Below are 19,773 nucleotides of genomic sequence, written 5' to 3' on the forward strand. Positions count from 1 at the left end.
ATCATTTCCACTTTCTTTGATTATTTATTCTTCCTCAAACTAACCAGGTCAATCTGTAGTAATACAAAGAAATGATTGGAGAGATAGCTGAGATAGGGTTTAGTGTTGGTCAGACTCTCTTCCAAGGAGACCAAGGATTGTAATAAGACTTGTCTGATCTTCCTTTATCAAGTATATTGGGAAGTGATGTGGTACAAGGGAGAAGGAGCAATAAATTTAGAATCAATGATGTGAGTTTGAGTCCTGCCTCTACCACTCCCTCCCTGGGTAAATTTGGCTTGGGATGACTGACGTGTAATTTCTTAATTTGACTATATTTGAAGTCTTTTTAGCTTAGTAGAACCTTATATTCCTTTGGTCTAGCCTTTAAAAATATTACATCACGACATCACCCCACTGAGGCACCTGCACGCTGTGTCTCAGTTTCCTTATTTGTAAATTGGAGGATGAGACTTTATGCCTTGTAAGGTATTTTTCAGCTCTATATCTGTGATCCTATCATCTCTGTGACTTTGGGAAAATCACTTTACTTCTCTGTCCTCAGTTTCTTCATCTATAATATAAGAGGGTTGGATTAGATGATCTATTACAGCCCTTTTAGCTCTAACTCTAGGCTTCTACTTGTACAATGGTAAAGCAAGAATTCTTCCTTGGTTTATCAAGGGGATAGTTGAACTGAATAACTGGAGAGTGGTTTAACTGAAAAGATTTTTGTAATCATGGTTAAAAGCAAACAGCATTGTTATCATGATCCGGCACGGCTCTGGGGTATGTGGGATTGCCCAATTTGAGATGTAAACACAAGTGAGTGTGGTTTTGATAATATTTTTGATGATCTCTAATTTTTGCTGCTGGACCAAATTCTTTCCATTTCAAGCTCTGTGAGGAAAAATGTTTTATGATGATAGGTTAGTTTTTGTGGATTAAGGTTTTTCCCTCTCCAATAAATGTGAATGAGAGATTTTTAAAAGGAATATCATCTTACTGTTTTTTTAAAGCAAGAAAAGACAGATGGCCGACTGATCAGCAGTTAGTCACACATTTATCAAGTGCCTACCATGTATACAAAAAGAGGCAATTGTTAATAGAAACACTGTGCATTCTTCATTTTCCTCCTCTAAAATCCCACCCTGATGCATCCCGTTAGATTATAAACTCCACTTGTAAGCTCGTTGAGGGCAAAGTCTGGCTTTTGCTTCTTTTTGTTTGGCACAGTGCCTGGCACATAGTAGGTATTTAATAAATGCTGATTAATTGGTTAGGAATTTTTTTTTTTGATTTTTAAATTTTTTTTAATCAGTTGAGAATTGAATTGAGTTGAGTCTATGTTCTGGAGGGCCAAATCCATGCAACATAACCTCTGGCATTTCCTACAAGGTAAAGTCCCAGAAATTCAAGTCAAGCCAATAAACATTTATTAAGGACCTATTGTGTGCCAAGCATTGCGCTAAGCATTGAGGATACAAAGAAAGGCAAAAACATGGTCTCTAGTCTTAGGTGGATCACATGTTAATAAAAATATATTGTATGTCTGCTCTCTGAGGCCTAGACTTGGTCAATTTGAGAAGACTCTCCAGTAGGTTGACTACAAAAAAAATGATGAATTTTTCAGCCAAAGAAATTTGTATAAAAAAACAAAACATTCCACTAAATTGTCTAGAGATTGTGATCTACATTGGTTGAAGTTGAACCAACACTGAAGAAATCAATTCAATCTTTTTTTTTTTTATGTGTTTACTATATACCAGGTACTGGAGATGTAAAGAGCTTGTATTCTACGAGAGGAGATGATGTGCACATATATAATGACATAAGATGTGCAAAAAAGAAATCCAACATAATTTTGTAGGTCAAACCATTAGTACTTGGACCTGGAAAGGCCCTATGTGGAAGGTGCCTGGAGCTGAGCTTTGAAGGAGACTAGAGAGTCTAAGAGGCAGGGCCAAGAAGGGAGGCAGCAGTACTGGATGTAAGTAGTTAGCATCTCCACCCTGACCAAGTTAGAGAGGACACTGCCAAGCAACATGAATTTTGTCTGAGCCTCCATTTCCCCATTGGTTGAAAACAGCAAATACTTTTAATAAACCTGTGCGCAGAGAGCACAGTGTTAGATCTTGGTGGAGATACATTTAGATAAGACGGCATTCATGAATCTCATAGTCATGTCAGGGAACATTGTACATAAGACTTCTGTTTTTCTCAAATCTGTCATCTATCTGTCTAGATATTTGTCTAATATAATTGCTAGCATATATAAAGTACTTTAAAGTTTGCAAAATGCTTTATAAATATTTCATACTATCCTCACAATAATATTGGGAGATAGGTGCTTTTATCATCTCCATTTTACAGATGAGGAAACTGAGACAGGCAGAAATCAAGTCACTTGCCTAAGGTTAATAGCTAGTAAATGGCTGAGGACAAATTTGAACTCAGATTTTCTTTATTCTTGGGTCAGATTTCTATTCACTGAATCACTAGGTTGCCTCTATTATACATATTCATCTATAATAATTCATGTGTTATAGTGCAGTGAATTCAAGGAGTCAAGGAAAAGTGTGTGGTTCAGGGGTAGACAAGTTGTTACTAATTGGTGGAAATCAGGGAAAACTACATGGAGTGGTCTGTCTTTGAGCTGGGCTTTAGAAGACAGATAGGATCCAACAGATGAAGCAGGAATCCAAGAACTTGAAAGAGTGAGGGCACTCCTTCATGATTTTCAGAAGTAACATGCACACTGCGGTGGTCTAGAAAGAAATTTGAACTGCGTCAGCATTCTGATGAAATGCTGTGGAGACAGTCAGAGTGATGGAAATAACAGTGGACTACATATTAGGTGGTCTGGACGTTTGACTCTCCAATCAGCTGTATGATCAGGGTCAACCCCCCCCCCCCCCCCACTTCTCTGAGTCTCAGTTTCCTCACTTACAAAATAAAGGAGTTGGACCAAATGACCTCAAACACTTTTTGAACTCTAATAACTGATAAATCTAAAAGTCCCATTCCTTTCTGTTCTTTTTGAAATGTCTTATATTTGAAATGTCTTCCTCAACTGTTAATTTCAATGGATATAACTACCTCTGTATTTCTATACTGAGCAAAAGGACACCTGTAAAAGCTATGGAACTGAATTTCCATTTGGGGGAATTATTCCTCCATTTGGTGTTCTTAGGACTACTCACCAAGGGAGCTGCCCCAGCCTCCAGACCCTAACTTCCAACCCCTGTGAAATTCATGTTAATGCTACTAATCACAGGCTTGCTTTTATTTTTTTAAACATCATTTTAAATGCTGTTTGGCTCAGCCTGCCCAATGTAATAATGTTGTTTTCTTTCTCTTGTACAGGAGAGGACAAACCAACGCACCAGACAGAATGGCTATTGTCTGTGCTCATGGCTACTGCCTGCTTTCTTCTGCTGAGTCTTTTTGTCATATGTCGAACGTAAGTATCTTCTAGGTTAGCTCTCGGGGCACCCAGTAGGGCCAACAAATACTGGCTCTTTGCCCACCCATCACTTATCACTCCCATCCTCTAGCGAAACAATTGCATGAGCAAAAAGGTAAGGCATTAAAACTGCTCATCTGTGGGCCTTTTTTCTGGGCCTGCTCTCTGAGGAGAAGATTGTTGTATAAACAAGAGGAGAAAAAATCAATAGCTGATCTATGAAGACACAAGCACCAGGAAGCTGCTGGGAGCCAGTGAAGATCTGCCCTTGAATTTGCTAATAGTGTGGTAATTTTTGTGAAGGCCTGTAAATTATTCAGGCAGCTCTGTGATGATTTCCCTTACATGCTTTGTTGCCTTTTTGGGAGGGCCAGCATGTGTCTTTGTACATGGCAGGTGTTCCTTCTGGTACAACTCTCCCCACTGTGAGCTGAAATAACAACCGGACCCCCCTGCCATGGCCTTGTGATTACTTCAGACTTGGGTAGGCATTTGCTGGTTCCCCAGCCCTCCTGTCCCCAAGTGGCTAATTGTACTTGAACTAAACGATGCTTCCTTTGATGACTTGTGTATATGAGGAGAATCTAAGTGTCAGGAAAGAATATGGTTTTTCCCCCCTTTTCCCAAGTAACTTCAAATAGTTTTGCTCCCAGGTCCAGAAACTGGGGTTCAATAATATGTGTCCTTCAGCATATTTAAGAATATTCTCCTTTTTAGCCCTTAACGGGATTTCTGAAAATGGCATTCTCAGAGATGATTATGTTTTTGAACAATTTCATCATTATTAATTAGTGAGTTCTTATGTTATACCCACAATGAATGCACAGTTCAGAATGGGGTGTTATGACTCACCTGATATGGGTATTATCAGAGGCTTTCCATATATGATTTTCAAGGATTTAGAAAACAATAAAATACATTCACATGAAAACAATTCTGTATATAATTAATTTTTCTTGTACAGTTCAGAAGGACTGTGATATTTATGGGTCAGCATTAGGGACATCAACAATCACTGTTGATGTACTGGGAGCTGTTGTGCATTGCCTTTAGAGTTGGATAACCTGGGTCTTGTCTCTCTCAGTTACCAGCTGTGTGGCCGTGGGCAAGTAGCTCAACCTCTCTGAGCCCCAGTGAACAATACATGTTGATTTAAATTGGGAGAGTGAGTGTCCTGTAATCGTGAAGCCATTGGTCTGGTTAGAACAGCAATGCCTCCTTCTTAGGGTTGTTGTGGAGATCGTAATGAGATAAGGCATATGGAGGGATAGGAATCAGGTCTAAGGAAACTCCCAAATGAGAAAATTCTCTCTACCAATGAAGGTTGGCTTTTTTTCTGCAACTCATGGTCTTAGAAAGTTGTCTAGAGCATTAAGAGATTAATTGACTTGCCCCAGGTCACATGGTCCTTATGTGCCAGAGGCTGGACTTGAACTCAGGTTTCCCTGGTTCCTGGGCTAGCTCACTCTCCACTTCTACCACACTGCCTCAAAGTGCCTGCACTGTAGTGTATGTGTCAGCTGTTTGTGGCATTCCTGGTCAGTAAGGATTCTGTGTAGATAGAATGCCAGTGTGTTTACCATAGCGTGTATCTTTTTTTCTTTCAAAAATTTAATACAGCATTTTTTTTACATTACCATCATAATAAATATATTTCCACATTAGTCCTATTGAGAAAGAAGATTCAGAACAGAAGGGAAAAAACACAAGAAAGAAAAAAGTGAAAATAGTATGCTTCAATCTACATCCAGATTTCACAGTTCTTTCTCTGGATGTGGACAGCATTTTCCATCCAGAATCTTTTGGAATTGCCTTAGATCACAGAGCTAAGCCTATCAAAGTTGGTCATTGCACAATGTTGCTGTTACTGTGTGCAATGTTCTCCTGGTTCTGCTCATTTCACTCAGTATCAGTTTATGTAAGTCCAGGTTTTCTTGAAATCTGCCTACTCATCATTTCTTATAGCACAATGGTATTCCATTACATTCGTATACCACAACTCATTCAGCATTCCCCAGTTGATGGGATTCGTCTCAATTTCCAATTCTTTGTCACCCCCAAAAAAGCAGTTATAAAAATTTTTGTAAGTGTATGTCCTTTTCCCTTTGTTTATGATCCCTTTAGAATACAGACATAGTAGTGCTATTGATGGATCAAAGGGTATGCACAGTATTATAGCCCTTTGAACATGGTTCTAAATCATTCTCCAGAATGGTTGGATCAGTTCACAACTCCACCAACAATGCATTAATGTTCTAATTTTCCCAAATCTCCAACATTTATCATTTTCCTTTTCTGGCATATTAGCATATCTGTTGGGTGTGAGGTGGTACCTCAGAGTTCTTTTAATTTACATTTCTCTAATCAATACTGATTTAGAGCATTTTTCATATGAGTATAGATAGCTTTAATTTCTTCCTCTGAAACTGCCTGTTTATATCCTTTGGTCACTTATCAATTGGAGAATGACTTGTATTCTTATAAATTTGACTTAGTTCTCTGTGTATTTTAGAAATAAGGCCTTTATCAGAAACACTGGCTGCAAAAATTGTTTCCTAGCTTTCTATTTTGCTTCCAATCTTGGTTGTACTAGTTTTGGTTGTGCAAACTCTTTTTAATTTAATGTAATCAAATTATCCATTTTGCATTTTATAATGTTCTCTATCTCTTGTTTGATCATAAATTCTTCCATTTTCCACAGATATGACAGGGAAATTATTCCTTACTCTCTTAATTTGCTTATGGTATCACCCTTTATGTCCAAATCATGTACCCATTTTGAACTTATCATGGTATGTGGTATGAGATGTTGGTCTGTGACTGGTTTCTGCCATACTATTTTCCAGTTTTCCCAGGAGTTTTTGTCAAATAATGAGTTCTTATCCCAGATAGTGGAATCTTTGAGTTTATCAAACAGTAGATTACTATAGTGCTTTATTTTATACCTAGCCCATCCCACTGATCCATCACTCTATTTCTTAATCAGTACTAAATAGTTTTGATGACTGCTGCTTTATAATATAGTTTGAGGTTTGATATGGCTAGGTCACCTTCCTTTTATATTTTTTTTCACCAGTTCCCTTGATATTCTCAACCTTTTGTTCTTCCAGATAAATTGTGTCACTATTTTTTTCGAACTCTGTAAAATAGGGTGTTTTGGGTTTTTGTTTTTTTGTTTTTGGTAATTTGATTGCTATGGCACTGAATAAGCAAATCAATTCAGGTAGAATTGTCTTTTTTATTATATTAGCTGAGCCAACCCATGAGTAATTTTTTTGGTTAATTTATTTACTTTTAGTTTTGAACATTCACTTCCATAAGTTTTAAATTTTCTCCCCTTACCTCCTCCATCCCTCCCCAAGACAGTCTGTAATCCAATGTTGGCTCTACATATGCATTCCTATTAAACTATTTTCACATTAGTAATGTTGTACAGAAGAATTAGAACAAATGGGAGAAACCATGAGAAAGAAAAAACAAAATAAAACAAAAAAGAAAATAGTCTACTTTGCTCTACATCCATACTCCATAGTTCTTTCTCTGGATGTGAATAGCATTTTCTGTCATGAGTCTGTGGGAATTGTTTTAGGTCCTTGCATTGCTGAGAAGGGCTGTCTATCAAAATCAGTCATTGAAGAATGCAACATTATACTATGTACAATGTTCTCCTGGATCTGCTCACTTCACTCAGCATCAATTCATATAAATCTTCCCAGATTTCTCTGAAGTCTGCCTGTTCATTATTTCTTATAGCACGTTAGTATTTTACTACATTCATATACTACGGCTTGTTCAGTCATTCCCTAATTGATGGGTATCCTCTCAATTTCCAGTTCTTGGCTACCACAAAGAGAGCTGCTATAAATATTTTTGTGTGTGTGGGTCCTTTTCCCATTTTTATGATCTCTTTGGGATACAGCCTTAGAAGTAGTATCACTGGGTTAAAGGGTATGCACATTTTTATAGCCCAATGGACATAGTTCCAAATGATCAGTTGATATTTTTTGAATTGTTTAGATCTGACTTTGTATGAAAAGTGTTTTGTAGTTCTGTTCACATAGTTTCTGGGTTTGTCTTGGCAGGTAGACTTTCTAATATTTTATATTGTCTATAATTATTTTAAATGGAATTTCTCTATCTCTTGCTGCTGGTGTTTGTTGGTAAAATATAGAAATTTTATGATTTATGTGGGTTTATTTTATATTTTGCAACTTTGCTAAAGTTGTTAATTATTTCAAATAGTTTTTTAGTTGATTCTCTATGATTCTCTAAATAGACTATCATGTAATCTTCAAAGAGTGATAATTTTGTTTCCTCATTGCCTAATCTAATTCCTTTAATTTCTTTTTTTCTCTTATTGCTAAAGCTAATATTTTTAGTACATATTGAAAAACAGTGATGATAATGGGCATCCTTGTTTCACCCTTGATCTTATTGGGAAAGCATCTAGCTTATCCTCTTTACATATATTGCTTGTTGTTGGTTTTAGATAGATACTGCTCATCATTTTAAGGAAAACTCCATTTATTCCTATTCTCTCTAGTGTTTTTAATGGGAATGGGTACTGTATTTTGTCAAAGGTTTTTTTCTGTACCTATTGAGATAATCATATTATTTCTCTTAGTTTTAGTATTGATATGGTCAATTGCGCTGATAATTTTCCTAATACTGAACCAGACCTGCATTCCTGATATAAATCCCACCTGGTCGTAGTGTATTATTCTCATGATAAGTTGCTATAATCTCTTTGCTGCTATTTGTAATGGTAATTTCAGGTTAAAGGTGGGTTGAGGAAAGAGTTAAAGATCCCCCATACCCATTAATAGGCCTCAAGTACCTTTTGTTAATTTTCTAATGGAGGCACTGGTTCTTAAGGGTTGTGATGCCCTCTGGCTCTTAAAAATGTATAAGTATGCTGAGGTGAGGTTTTACTTTGGAGCTTAGTTTTTGGAAGAAGGTTTGTGTGCCAGATGAGATTCTGGGCAGCCACTAAGCAGTCCCCCAGGTTTGAAAAACCAGATGTTGGTACTTCTCTTTCTGGTAACTATGTATGTATGATCAGACAGTTATCTGTCTGTTGCTTTGTGATGTATATATTGCTTACTGTCATGCAGTTGAAATCCCTGTCTGTTGATGTTGATTTCCTCTATATTTTCTCTGAAGTTCAGGATGCTGACTTTTCCCCTTGAACTAAGTGAATGATAATGTGCTTGATTAAAGTGATTGCTGACCCCTCAAAAGTTGCTCTCCTTTTAAAAAACAGATCAAAGAACTTGTGATAACAGGCCATTCTGTGTATATTGGACTACTTGCTTTTATACTATTTTATTTAAATTTTTTTGCATCAATATTCCTTAGAGAAATTGGACTATAATTTTCTTTCTGTTTTGGCTCTTCCTGGTTTAGGTGTCAGCGCCATATTTGTATTGTAGAAAGAATTTGGTAGTACTCCTTCATCTATTTTTCCAAATAATTTATAGTGTTGAAATTAATTGTTCTTTAAGTGTTTGGTAGAATTCACTTGTAAATCTACCTGGCCCTGGAGATTTTTTCTTACTAAGTTTATTGATGACTTGTTCAATTTATTTTTCTAAAATGGGGTTATGTAAATATTTTATTTCTTCTTCTGTTAATCTGGGTAATTTATATTTTTGTAAATATTCATCCATTTCACTTACATTGTCAGTTTTATTGGCATACAGTTGGGCAAAATAGCTCCTAATTATTGTTTAATTTTGTTTTCCTCTTTCTTTTTAAAAAATCAAATTAACTAAAGATGTATATATTTTATTTATATTTACTAGATCAGTAGTTTTCTTATTTTCAATTTTATTCATCTCATTTGATTTTCAGAATTTTTAATTTAGTATTTAATTGAGGATTTTTAATTTGTTCTTTTTCTAGCTTGTTTAGTTGCATACCCAATTCATTGAGCTCCTCTTCCTCTATTTTATTCATATAAACTTTTAGAGATAAAAATATTCCCCCTAAATACTGCCTTGACTGCATCCCATAAATTTTGGTATGCCATCTCATCATTGTTGTTCTCTTTGATGAAATTATTGATTGTTTCTGTGCTTTATTGTTTGACCCTCTCATTCTTTAGGATTATATTGTTTAGTTTCCAATAGGTTTTTAACCTGTCTTTCCATGTTCCTTTTTTATTATATGTAATTTTATTGCATCACCATCTGAAAAGGATGTATTTAATATTTCTGGCTTTTTGCATTTGATTTTGAGGTTTATATGCCCTAATACATGGTCAATTTCTTGTGTAGGTGTCATGTACCTCAGAGAAAAAGGTATATTCCTTTCTATCCCCATTCAAATTTTTCTTGAGGTCTATCATATCTAATTTTTCCAAAATTCTATTTACTTCCTTAACTTCTTTCTTATTTATTTTGTGGTTAGAGTTATCTAGTTCTGAGAGGGGGAGGTCCCCTTCTAGTATAAGTTTTGCTGTCTATTTCTTCCTGTAACTCACTTTACTTCTCCTTTAAGAATTTGGATGTTATACCATTGACCAATTCATATTCCCCTTTGAGGTTTCACACTTGTGTATTTTGACACTGTTTTCTTCTTCTGAGTTTGTATTTTGATCTTTCCTGTTGCCATAACAGCTTTCTATGGCCAGGGTTATTTTCTCTTTCTTGTTCCTTTTTTTAGCTAATTTTGTTGCTTTTAAAGTTGAGCTCTGTTCCTGGGGCACAGAGGGCCTTGTTCCAAGCTTCTTGTTCTGGGGAATCAAGAGCCTGGTTGTTAACTTTCTGCTGTGATGCCTCAGGTGCTGGCAGCTTGTCTACTGTGCTTGTTGTGCCCTGGATTCTGGGGCTGGCATCTACCTTCTGCACTGGAGCTAGAAGCTTCGCAGCTGACCTGCTCTGGCACTGTCCTGCTAAGTTAGGTTGTTGATCTATGGTGTAGCTAAGAGCATCCCACTGGCTTCCCTGGACACCCTCTGCACTCCCCTTCTTCCAAGTGAGACAGACCATTCCTGAAATCCTTTTAAGTTATCTTAAGCTGGAAAATTTTTTCACTAGTCTTTTTGTAGGTTCTGTTGCCCTGGAATATGTTTAGAGATTTGACTTAATGTTATTTCTCTGGGAAACTGGGGAGAGCTAAGCAACTTCCTAGTTTCTCTCTACCATCTGGTGTATATCTTTTATGGACCGTTTCTAGAGCAAAGCTTTCTGACCAGAGAACAAGTGACTTTGTGTAAAATCTCTCCTTTACTTCTTTTTCAGCTGCCAGGTATGGACCAAATTATTTCCTCCCATTCCAGCACCAAACAGGAAAGTTAAGGATCTCTCCTTCAGCAACATCTATGAGGTAATTTCTAAAGAGTTGACATCTAGCCTGCATAGGAATACTTGTATAGTATGCTGAAATAGTACATTGAGTTTTTATGTAATGAAAGGATTTTGTTGGCAGTTCTCTGTCTGTCTGTCTGTCTCTCTCTTTCTGTCTCTGTCTCTGTCATATACACACACAGATCCATATGCATATACACATGTACACATAAACATGCATATATACATACACTCCTACGTCTTTGGTCAAGAATATTTGAATATTTTAACGGAATCACCTGGTCATTTCAGTTAAACACCTTACTGAATTGCTTTCTTCTTTCCTATTCCTAGATTGCCTCTTTAGTTGTATCTAAGAAACACAGATCTTACAGCTAGAGGTTTCCTTGTCTAAACACCTCATTTTGTGGATGATAAACGGAGGTAAACAGAGGTTAAGTGACTCACACAGGGTCTCACAGCTCAGAAGTATCTAGAATGGGATTTGAACCCAGGTCTTCCTGACTATAAAATCTGACCCTCTCTCCACTTTACCATACAGTATCTGGTAGCTGTGGTTGTGTAGACAGCTTTCATTGACTTTTACATCTTCTGCTCCATTTACTACTAGGGAAAGGAGGCATAAGCCCTTTCCCCAGAATGATCAGCTAGGGTGCAATTTATTCATCTAACAGACCTTTATAGAGTACTTCTGTGGTACAAGGTCAGCCAGGAAGTGCTCATCTCTTTGCCAGGATCTGGGTATGTTTCAGCTTTCCTACCCAGACCTGAAATAGACCAGGGATGGATGAGCCCAGATGAACAGAGACCAGAGGCAATGTCCTGGATAATTCAGGCAGAAAACCATGCATGTTTTTCCCTGCTTTGTCCATATCCTAACTCCCTTGTGTTCTGGAAGTATTAGGTCAAGCTTAGACAAAACTGTCACTGGCATTTTGGAAAGGGGAGCTCAGTCCACTGCCGAGCAGATGTTTGACCTCCCTTCCAATGTGTGTTTGAAATCCCTCTTGAATCTGACCTGCAGTCTTCTAAGAACCACAAGTGATGTGAGCAGCAGATCTAAGTCCTTTGTCTGAGCCTCTTAATGGATCATTTTAATGCTTGTATCTGATTTCCCCACAGAAAACAAGCGGTTCCTATTGATAGCAAAAAGAGTAGGCTTAAAAGCTTATTTGATAAGCTCATGGTTTGTTTTTAATTAAAAGTAAAAGCATCTGTTCAAAATAACCTGACCTGGGGAGGAAGAAGCAGATTTCACTATAATTAAATAGCAAATATTAATGTTAGAGCTAAGCCTAACCTGGCTTCCCAGGGCCTCTTATCCTCTTGCCATGTTGTTCTTTCCCATTAAACAACCTCAGCAATTAAAGAGGAAAAAAAAAGGAACAAGTTAAATGAGAGAATTGAATGAATACTGTAGTGTGCCCAAAGGACTGAAATTTTCCAGTCACCAGAAAAATGGTAGAACCAGTTCCAGCTTCCTCATATGTGGTCTTCCCCTCCTCTACTCTCCCCAACGGCTTCCGCCATCACACAAGGCAATCACCTCCAAGGGCCCTGGTCCAACTTAGTCTGGCTCCACTGCTAATAGAGGCAATCAGAGGCCCAGTCAGTGCCAGTGGTGGCAACAGCTTTGACAGCACAGACACCAGCCCAGTAGGAATCAGCTAGAAAGTGTTAGGAAGGAGAGGAAATGGTGGAGGGGTGTTGATCATTTCTAATTACAGCTGGCATCCCAGGAGTAGTGCTGAAGGCAGTCTTGGGCTTTGGGGATCTCTGCCTTCCAAGAGCTCTCTCAGGGTAAGGGTTTGTCAAGTAAGTTTTTGCCTGTTCAGATTCCAATGAAAAACCGTTCTGACTGGGATGCCAACAGGTAGTCTGTTGTGCATCATTCAGGTGAAAGACCCAAAGGGCTCCATTCCTGACTGCTATTTACTGTATGATCTTGGACAACTCACTAGTTTTCTCTGGTCCTCAATATTCCCTTTTGAAAAATGAAGGTTGTGGACTAAATGATCCTCATCAGCCTTAAAGCCTGTGATTCTATAAATCTTTCATATCTAGTTAGTCAATTAACAAGCATTTAAGTGCTTTGTATGTGCCAGAAGCTGCTCTAAGTGCTAGAGGTACAAAGAAAAGCAAAAATTCTGTCTTTGTCTTCCCTCAAGGAGCTTCCATTCCAATAGGGGAGAGAATATGTAAAGAAGGAGATATATTCCAAATAGATGGAATCTTAGAGAGAAGACCCAGGGAGAAAGGGATCAGAGAAATTGGGAAAGGTCTCCTACAGAATGTAGGATTTGAGCTGAGGAAGCCGGAGGAGCCAAAAGAGAGATGCCTCCTCACTCTATCTTGGCTTTAATTATTATAGGAATGGCTTTTTCTAAATGTTAAAGGAAGTCTCAAATCAGCTTTGAAACTGGCTGATGTTTCCTCCCAAATGTAGGGAGGCAGCACAGTGCTGTGGACAGATTGCTGGTGTGTGTCAGAGACATTGGATTCAAATCCTGCCCTGTTGCTTACTATCTGCGTGACTTTGGGCAAGGCCCCTTTGGGCCTTAGTTTTCATCTTTCAAATGAGATATTCAGACTAGATGATCTATAAGGTCCCTTCCACTTTAAGTCTATGATCTTGTGACTTGAATGACCTTGGGCAAGTCACTTTAGTTTCAAAGGGCCTCGATTTTCAATGGGTAAAATGAGGGGACTACATAACCATCAAGGTCCCTTCAAGCTCTAGTCTGATCCTAATTCAAAGGTTTTATTATTGCTAGAGTTGTGGGTGGAATAGGTCAAGATATTTAAGTGGAATATGAGGGGTAAAACTGCATAAACTGCATTATTTATAATTGTTTCTCTTAAAGAATACATAGCAACACCCCTGAAATCAAGCTGTGTGACCAGCCTTGTGAACAACCAGGATATCTTTAGAGTCTTTCTTTCAAGGGCCTGATGTTAAAGCATTTCCTAATATTTCCTAATATTTGTTTTCCAGAAAACCAAGTCTGGGGAAACAGAAATTGAAGTTATAAGTTACATGGAAGACCCTGGATTGGACAATTTGGATGATTCCGTATTTTGATATTCACTGATATAGTCCAAGGGAAAGCTCTGGCCTACACCAGGAGAGCCAAGAATAGATGAGCTGTGCCTTTGGGACTCAGCCTTCCTTCAGGCATCTTGGTGTTCAGATTTCAAGTGGCATCTCATTGAACTACCACCCAACTATATCTTTCTGTTTGTTTTTGAAGTGGGACTTGTTATCAGTCTCTCTTTGATCACAGCAAGGAGACTGGAGATGCCCAGGTGTAAATCAGGTGCTTTCAATCTTTTTATGAGCAGGTTTCTAATGCAAATGAAACTTTCTGTTGTTCACATCAGCACCAATGCAGGCATTTCCTTTGGCAGGATACAGCCAGAGGACTCAAGAAGACACTATATGCTGGCTTTGCTGTGGCTATTGGTCTGCTTACTAAGAATGAGATCCATGAATTCAATAGTTCTTTATGTCTCAGAGTCATGGGAATGATTTTCTTGTGTGTATACACATGTGTTTTATAAACAAAGAATGGTCTGTGGTGCGGAGTGTGGGGAGGGTAGAGCCAAGAAGAAGTAAAGGCAGGGACTCATCTTAACTCAAATTCCCCTCCAAACAATATTAAAATGAATTCTTAAGTGGCATAACCAATAAAAGGATGGAGTGAAGCAATTTTCTAACCCAAGACAACTTAAAAGGTTGTCAGTTAAGGTCCATCTCACTGGGGTGACAATGCAGCAGAGTCTAGTGGAGGCTGTGGCAGCGTAGGCTGGGCCCTGGCAATTCAGCAGCAGGCTTTGGGGGTGACTGAATCAGTGGCAGTAGCTTCTGAAGCTTTTAGCCCATAGATGGAGATATGTATGGAAGGAGACTACAGAGGACTCTTTGCTGGTATTGGGAGCAGTACTCTGTTACATTGCTCTATATGGTTCTGTGCCGCAGTCCCAGGGCAAGAGGAGCACTAGTCAATCAGGAATCTTGATCACAGTTCCAGAGGTGAAAAGAGTATCTGTAATCACTCACAGACCAGAGCATAGGGCAGGAGAGCAGTGATTTCATCTCTCCTTAGATCATACCACCTTGGAAGAACTGAAAACTTACAACTCTGAAAATAGAAGCACAAAGAAGACAAACAAACAAACAAACAAAAAACCCTGAAACTTGGGACAGTATCCACTCCACCCTAGGAACAGAGCTCAACTTTAATATGAAGTTAAAGTCAAGAAAAAGGCTGCAAAAATGAGTAAAAATGACAAAAGAAACTAACCATAGAAACTTACTGTGGTGACAGGAAAAGTCAAGAGAAGATAACAATGTCAAAACAGATACATGAAAATCTCAAAGAAAAATGTGAATTGGTCTGAGGACCAAAAAAAATAATTCCTGGAAGAGCTCAAAAAGAATTTTCAAAATGAAATAAGAGAAGTAGAAGAAAAAGTGGGAAAAGAAACGAGAGTAATGCAAGAAAATAATGAAACAAGAGTCAACAGCTTGAAAATGGAAGCACAAGAAAATACTGAAGAACATAATGCCTTAAAAATGGAACAGGCCAAATGGCAGAAGAGGCATAAAAGTTCACTGAAAAGAACTCCTTGAAAAGCAGAAATGATCAAATGGAAAAAAAATGTACAAAAATTCATTGAATAAAAGAACTGCTTAAAAAGTAGAAATGGCCAAAGGGAAAAAAAAGGTGCAAAAGTTCACTGAAGAAATAATTCATTAGAAATTAGAATTGGGCAAGTGGAAGGTAATGACTCCATGAGACATCAAGAAACAATAAAATCAAATCAAAAGAATTGAAAATAGAAGAAAATGTGAAATATCTCATCAGGGAAAAAATAAACTGACCTGAGAAATAGATGGAGTAGAGATAATTTAAGAATTCTTGGACTATCTAAAAACCATGATTAAAAAAAAGACCCTAGACATGACATTTGAAGAAATTATCAAAGAAAACTACTGTAATATCCTAGAACCAGAAGTAAAGTAGAAATTGAAAGAATCCTCCAATCACCTCCTGAAAGAGATCCTCAAGTGAAAACTCTCAGGAAAATTATAGCTAAATTCCAGAACTCCTCAGTCAAGGAAAAATATTATAAGCAATCAGAAAGAAATAATTCAAATATCATGGAACCAGAGTGAAGATAACACACAATTTAGCAGCATTTACATTAAAGAATTAGAGGGCTTGGGATATGATATTCTGGCATGTTGGCACAAGCAAAACCACAATTAAAAGAACTGAGAGGCACCACCTCATACCTTTAAGATTGTTTAATATGACAGAAAAGGAAAAGTACAAATGCTGAAGGAATTGTTGGAAAACTGGGATGGTAATGCACTGTTGGTGGAGTTTTGATCTGATCTAACCATTCTGGAGAGCAATTTGGAAATATGTCCAAAGGGCTACAAAAATGTGCATACCCTTTGATCTAGAAATGTCACTACTAGGTCTACATCCCAAAGAGCTTTTTTTTTTTTTTTTAAAGAAAAGGATGAAATTGTACAAAAATCTTTATAGCAGCTCTTTTTGTGAAAGCAAAGAACTGGACACCTTTAGGAGGAGGGTGTCTTGGCATATACTTTTTGCCCCCAATATATATCTTGCTGATTCAAATACCTTGAGCAAAGCCTTTATACTGTCTCTGATCCATTGCCAAGACTAGGACTCAACCAGCCTCCACACTCATATGGATGGAGTGAAGGTCTTTGAAAAAAGAAAGGCAAAGTGTTCATTTTCCAATCTCCTCATTTTGTCCTATAACTTTCACAGCTATGAGAAGAAAAAAATGTTATACTTTGCTGAGGGCACCACATCTGGGTTTTCTGAACTTGTATTACTCATTCACTTTGTGAAATAACTCCTATGCAGCAGAAGAAAATCATGATTAAAATCCAAATTTTAAGTAAGATACTTTTCAAGTAAGATGTCTACCTACATATTGGGACCATCTGTTGGCAAAGTTAAAACAAAAAAAACCAAAATCTAAGCAAAACTCAGGTGCTAATTTGTTAAAGAAAAGGTAGACATCTGGAAATGAGAACAGAGAACTGAAAACCATGTTTGATGATATGGTAAGAGTGAAGAGGGGCCTAATTAGAAAAGGACTGTATTCATTGGAGAGGGGTGGCTCTTGATGCCAATATCTCTGTGATTTTCATAGCATAACCAAGTACTGAGGAGCTGAGTTCTGCCTAGATGATTGTTTTTGAAAACTTCTACCTACTTTGATATTCATCTTATTTGTGACCCATGGGGAGATTAAAAGAACAGCGAAGACACTTGTGAGTCACTTATACTCCAGGGCATCGTTACCTTTAAAAGAAAATTTGCAAAGCATGATTTCACCTTCAGTCTGAGGGATTGAATCCCTTGTTAATCCCATAAAGTAGCATACTCACCCCATGCTCATTCCCCTTCCACTCTCCCCACAAGGAAAAGAATCCATACGATCTATTAAAAATATATAGGTATATTAAAAATATATAGGTACACACCACCCAACATGTTTTGTTGATTCTGTCAACACCCAGTATTAGGTAAAATGGTGTGACCTAGGACATTGCAGTGCTATAAATGTTATGAATTGTTTGACTATGAATTGGGTTTGGATCAGGGATGGGGAACCTGTGGCCTCAAGGTCGCATGTGGCGTTCTAGGTCCTTGGGTGCAGCCTTCTGACTGAGTCCAAGTTTTACAGATCAAATCCTTTTATTAAAGAGGATTTGTTTTGTGAAGTTTGGATTCAGTCAAAGGGCTACATCTGAGGACCTAGAAGGCCACATATGGCCTCGAGGTCACAGATTCCTCACCCTTGGGTTTGGTCATAAGATAACTGTGATGGTGTTTTTGAAATTAAGTTAGATGGTACAACAGATAGAACGCTGGCCTTGGAATGGAGGATTCCATTGTATTGGGGAATACCTGAACAAGTTGTGGTATATGATTGTGACAGAATGCAATGGAACTATAAGAAATGAAAAGCAGTATATGTAATGCTTTCAGAAAAACCTGGAAAGACTCACATGAAATGATGCAAAGTGAAGTGAGAGAACCAGGGGATTGTACATAGCAGCAGCAAAATGGTACAACTGTACAATTTTGTATAAAATTGATCAACTGTAAATAACAGCTATTTTCAGCAATCTAATGATCTACAAATTCCAGAGGACCTATGATAAAAGATGCTGTACATCTCCAGAGGATGAACTGATGGAGTCTGAATGCAGATTGAAGCACACTTTGTAAAATATTTTATTTTTCTTGTTTTGGGTTGGTTTTTTTGGGTCTGTTTTCTTTAACAACATGGCTAATATGGGAATGTATTTTATGTGACTGCTCATGTGTAACCTATATTGAATGGAAAGCCTTCTCAGTGAAGGGAGGAGGAAAAGAAAAGAGACAGAATTTGGAAGTCAAAATTTTTAAAAATATAAAAAAAATTTTTACATGTAGTTGGAAGAAATAAATATTTAAACAAATTTAAAAGATAATATGGTCTTTTGGAAAGCAATTGTAATTTGAATATTAAATATATATGTGTATGAGAAATATATATGTGTATGAGAAAATCACCCTGTATCAAATGGAATAAAAGTCTTCTTTGAAGACTGTATCATGTCAATGAGGCTGCTAGGAATGACATGAGCAGCCAGGCTTCAGTTAGGACCATTCAGACAGGAAAGAAAATTATAAGGAAGAGGAATCAGGGTCCAGACAGAAGTTCATTCTTCCACGCGATGTGGAAGTCATGTTTCCTATAGTTCTTCCATTTTGCCTGCTTGAATTTTGATGAACAATGTCAGATTAGAGACTGTTATGGAAAAACCAATCATGGTCCCAGAGAGGTAATAAGACATATTACTCTCTCCTCTGCAGAGAGGTGGGGGATGACTAGGGCAGAATGTGACATACGTTATCAGATATTGTTCCTATATCAGGGGTTTTTGCTTAATGGTTTTCTTCATTCATTTCTGAGCAGATGTTGTGGTGGTTTGTATTTCCAGAAATGACCAATTGTAAATGAATGATATTAATAAAACCTTTTCTTAAAAAAAGAAAAAATTGAGATCCGTGAAACCATATTCTATTGAGCTCTTCATGAGCTAAAAACTCAAGTCAGCAATCTTATTAAAGCCTCTTTATCTGGAGGCCTGGCAGAAATAAGGTTTAATAAGTGACAGAATAGGTTTCCTGGGGTAGCTAGGTGGTACTGTACATAGTGCCTCAAGTGCTGGGCTTAGAGTCAGGAAGACTCATCTTCATGAGTTCAAATCTGGCCTCAAACACTTAGCTGAGTGACCCTGGACACGTCACTTATCCCTGTTTGCTTCAGTTTCCTCATCAGTAAAATAAGCTGGAGAAGGAAATGGCAAACTATTTCAGTATCTCTATCAAGAAAATCCCAAATGGGTTACGAAGAGTCAGGAACAACTGAAAAGTGACTGAACCACAACAAAGCTTAACTATTCAAGAGTTGGCAAAAATACACACCCTTGAAAACTGCAGGAAACAAATCATGTGACCTCTCTTTTTAACTGCTGAAGTCTGGGATTAATGGAGCAGGAACATCTTGGCATGTGACTTTAGACTATGTTTCCATATACAAACCAATTTGAGGGTGATAAAAATGAATTCAAACAAAAGTCAGTCTATATTTTGATATCTAAACAAGTGGACTTATTTAGTCAGTCAGTCAATCTAAGAAGGAATCAGACAGATCATATATTTTTTGTATCATATATTTTTGTTGGTATCACAAGGGTTCTTAATCCTTATTGCATCATGGGCCCCTTTGGCAGTCTGGTGAAGCCTCTGGACTCTTTCTTGGAATAATGTTTTTAAATGTATAAAAGAAAATATATAGAATTACCAAGGCAACCAGCTATATTGAAAGAGTTACATATATATGTATAATATATATGTATGTTATATATATATATGTATATATTTAAAAAGTCAAATATGTTCACAGACTCGA

The 19,773-nt window shown here is 37.4% G+C and overlaps 1 protein-coding gene across 3 annotated transcripts in view; it reads left to right on the forward strand.

The window, feature by feature from the left end:
• The window catches only part of IL5RA (interleukin 5 receptor subunit alpha), a 74,405-nt gene extending 56,059 nt beyond the window's left edge, over window positions 1–18,346 (forward strand). For all 3 annotated transcript variants that reach the window (XM_072598636.1, XM_072598638.1, XM_072598637.1), the window contains 3 exons: window positions 3,346–3,442; window positions 10,690–10,774; window positions 13,751–18,346. In XM_072598636.1, coding sequence (XP_072454737.1) covers window positions 3,346–3,442; window positions 10,690–10,774; window positions 13,751–13,837 — 269 coding nt within the window. In that variant the 3' untranslated portion in view covers window positions 13,838–18,346. The remainder of the gene's footprint in view (window positions 1–3,345; window positions 3,443–10,689; window positions 10,775–13,750) is intronic.
• Window positions 18,347–19,773: the final 1,427 nt, after the last annotated feature.

The sequence above is a fragment of the Notamacropus eugenii genome, chromosome 3 (genome assembly GCF_028372415.1).
Source record: "Notamacropus eugenii isolate mMacEug1 chromosome 3, mMacEug1.pri_v2, whole genome shotgun sequence".
Lineage (NCBI taxonomy): Eukaryota > Metazoa > Chordata > Mammalia > Diprotodontia > Macropodidae > Notamacropus > Notamacropus eugenii.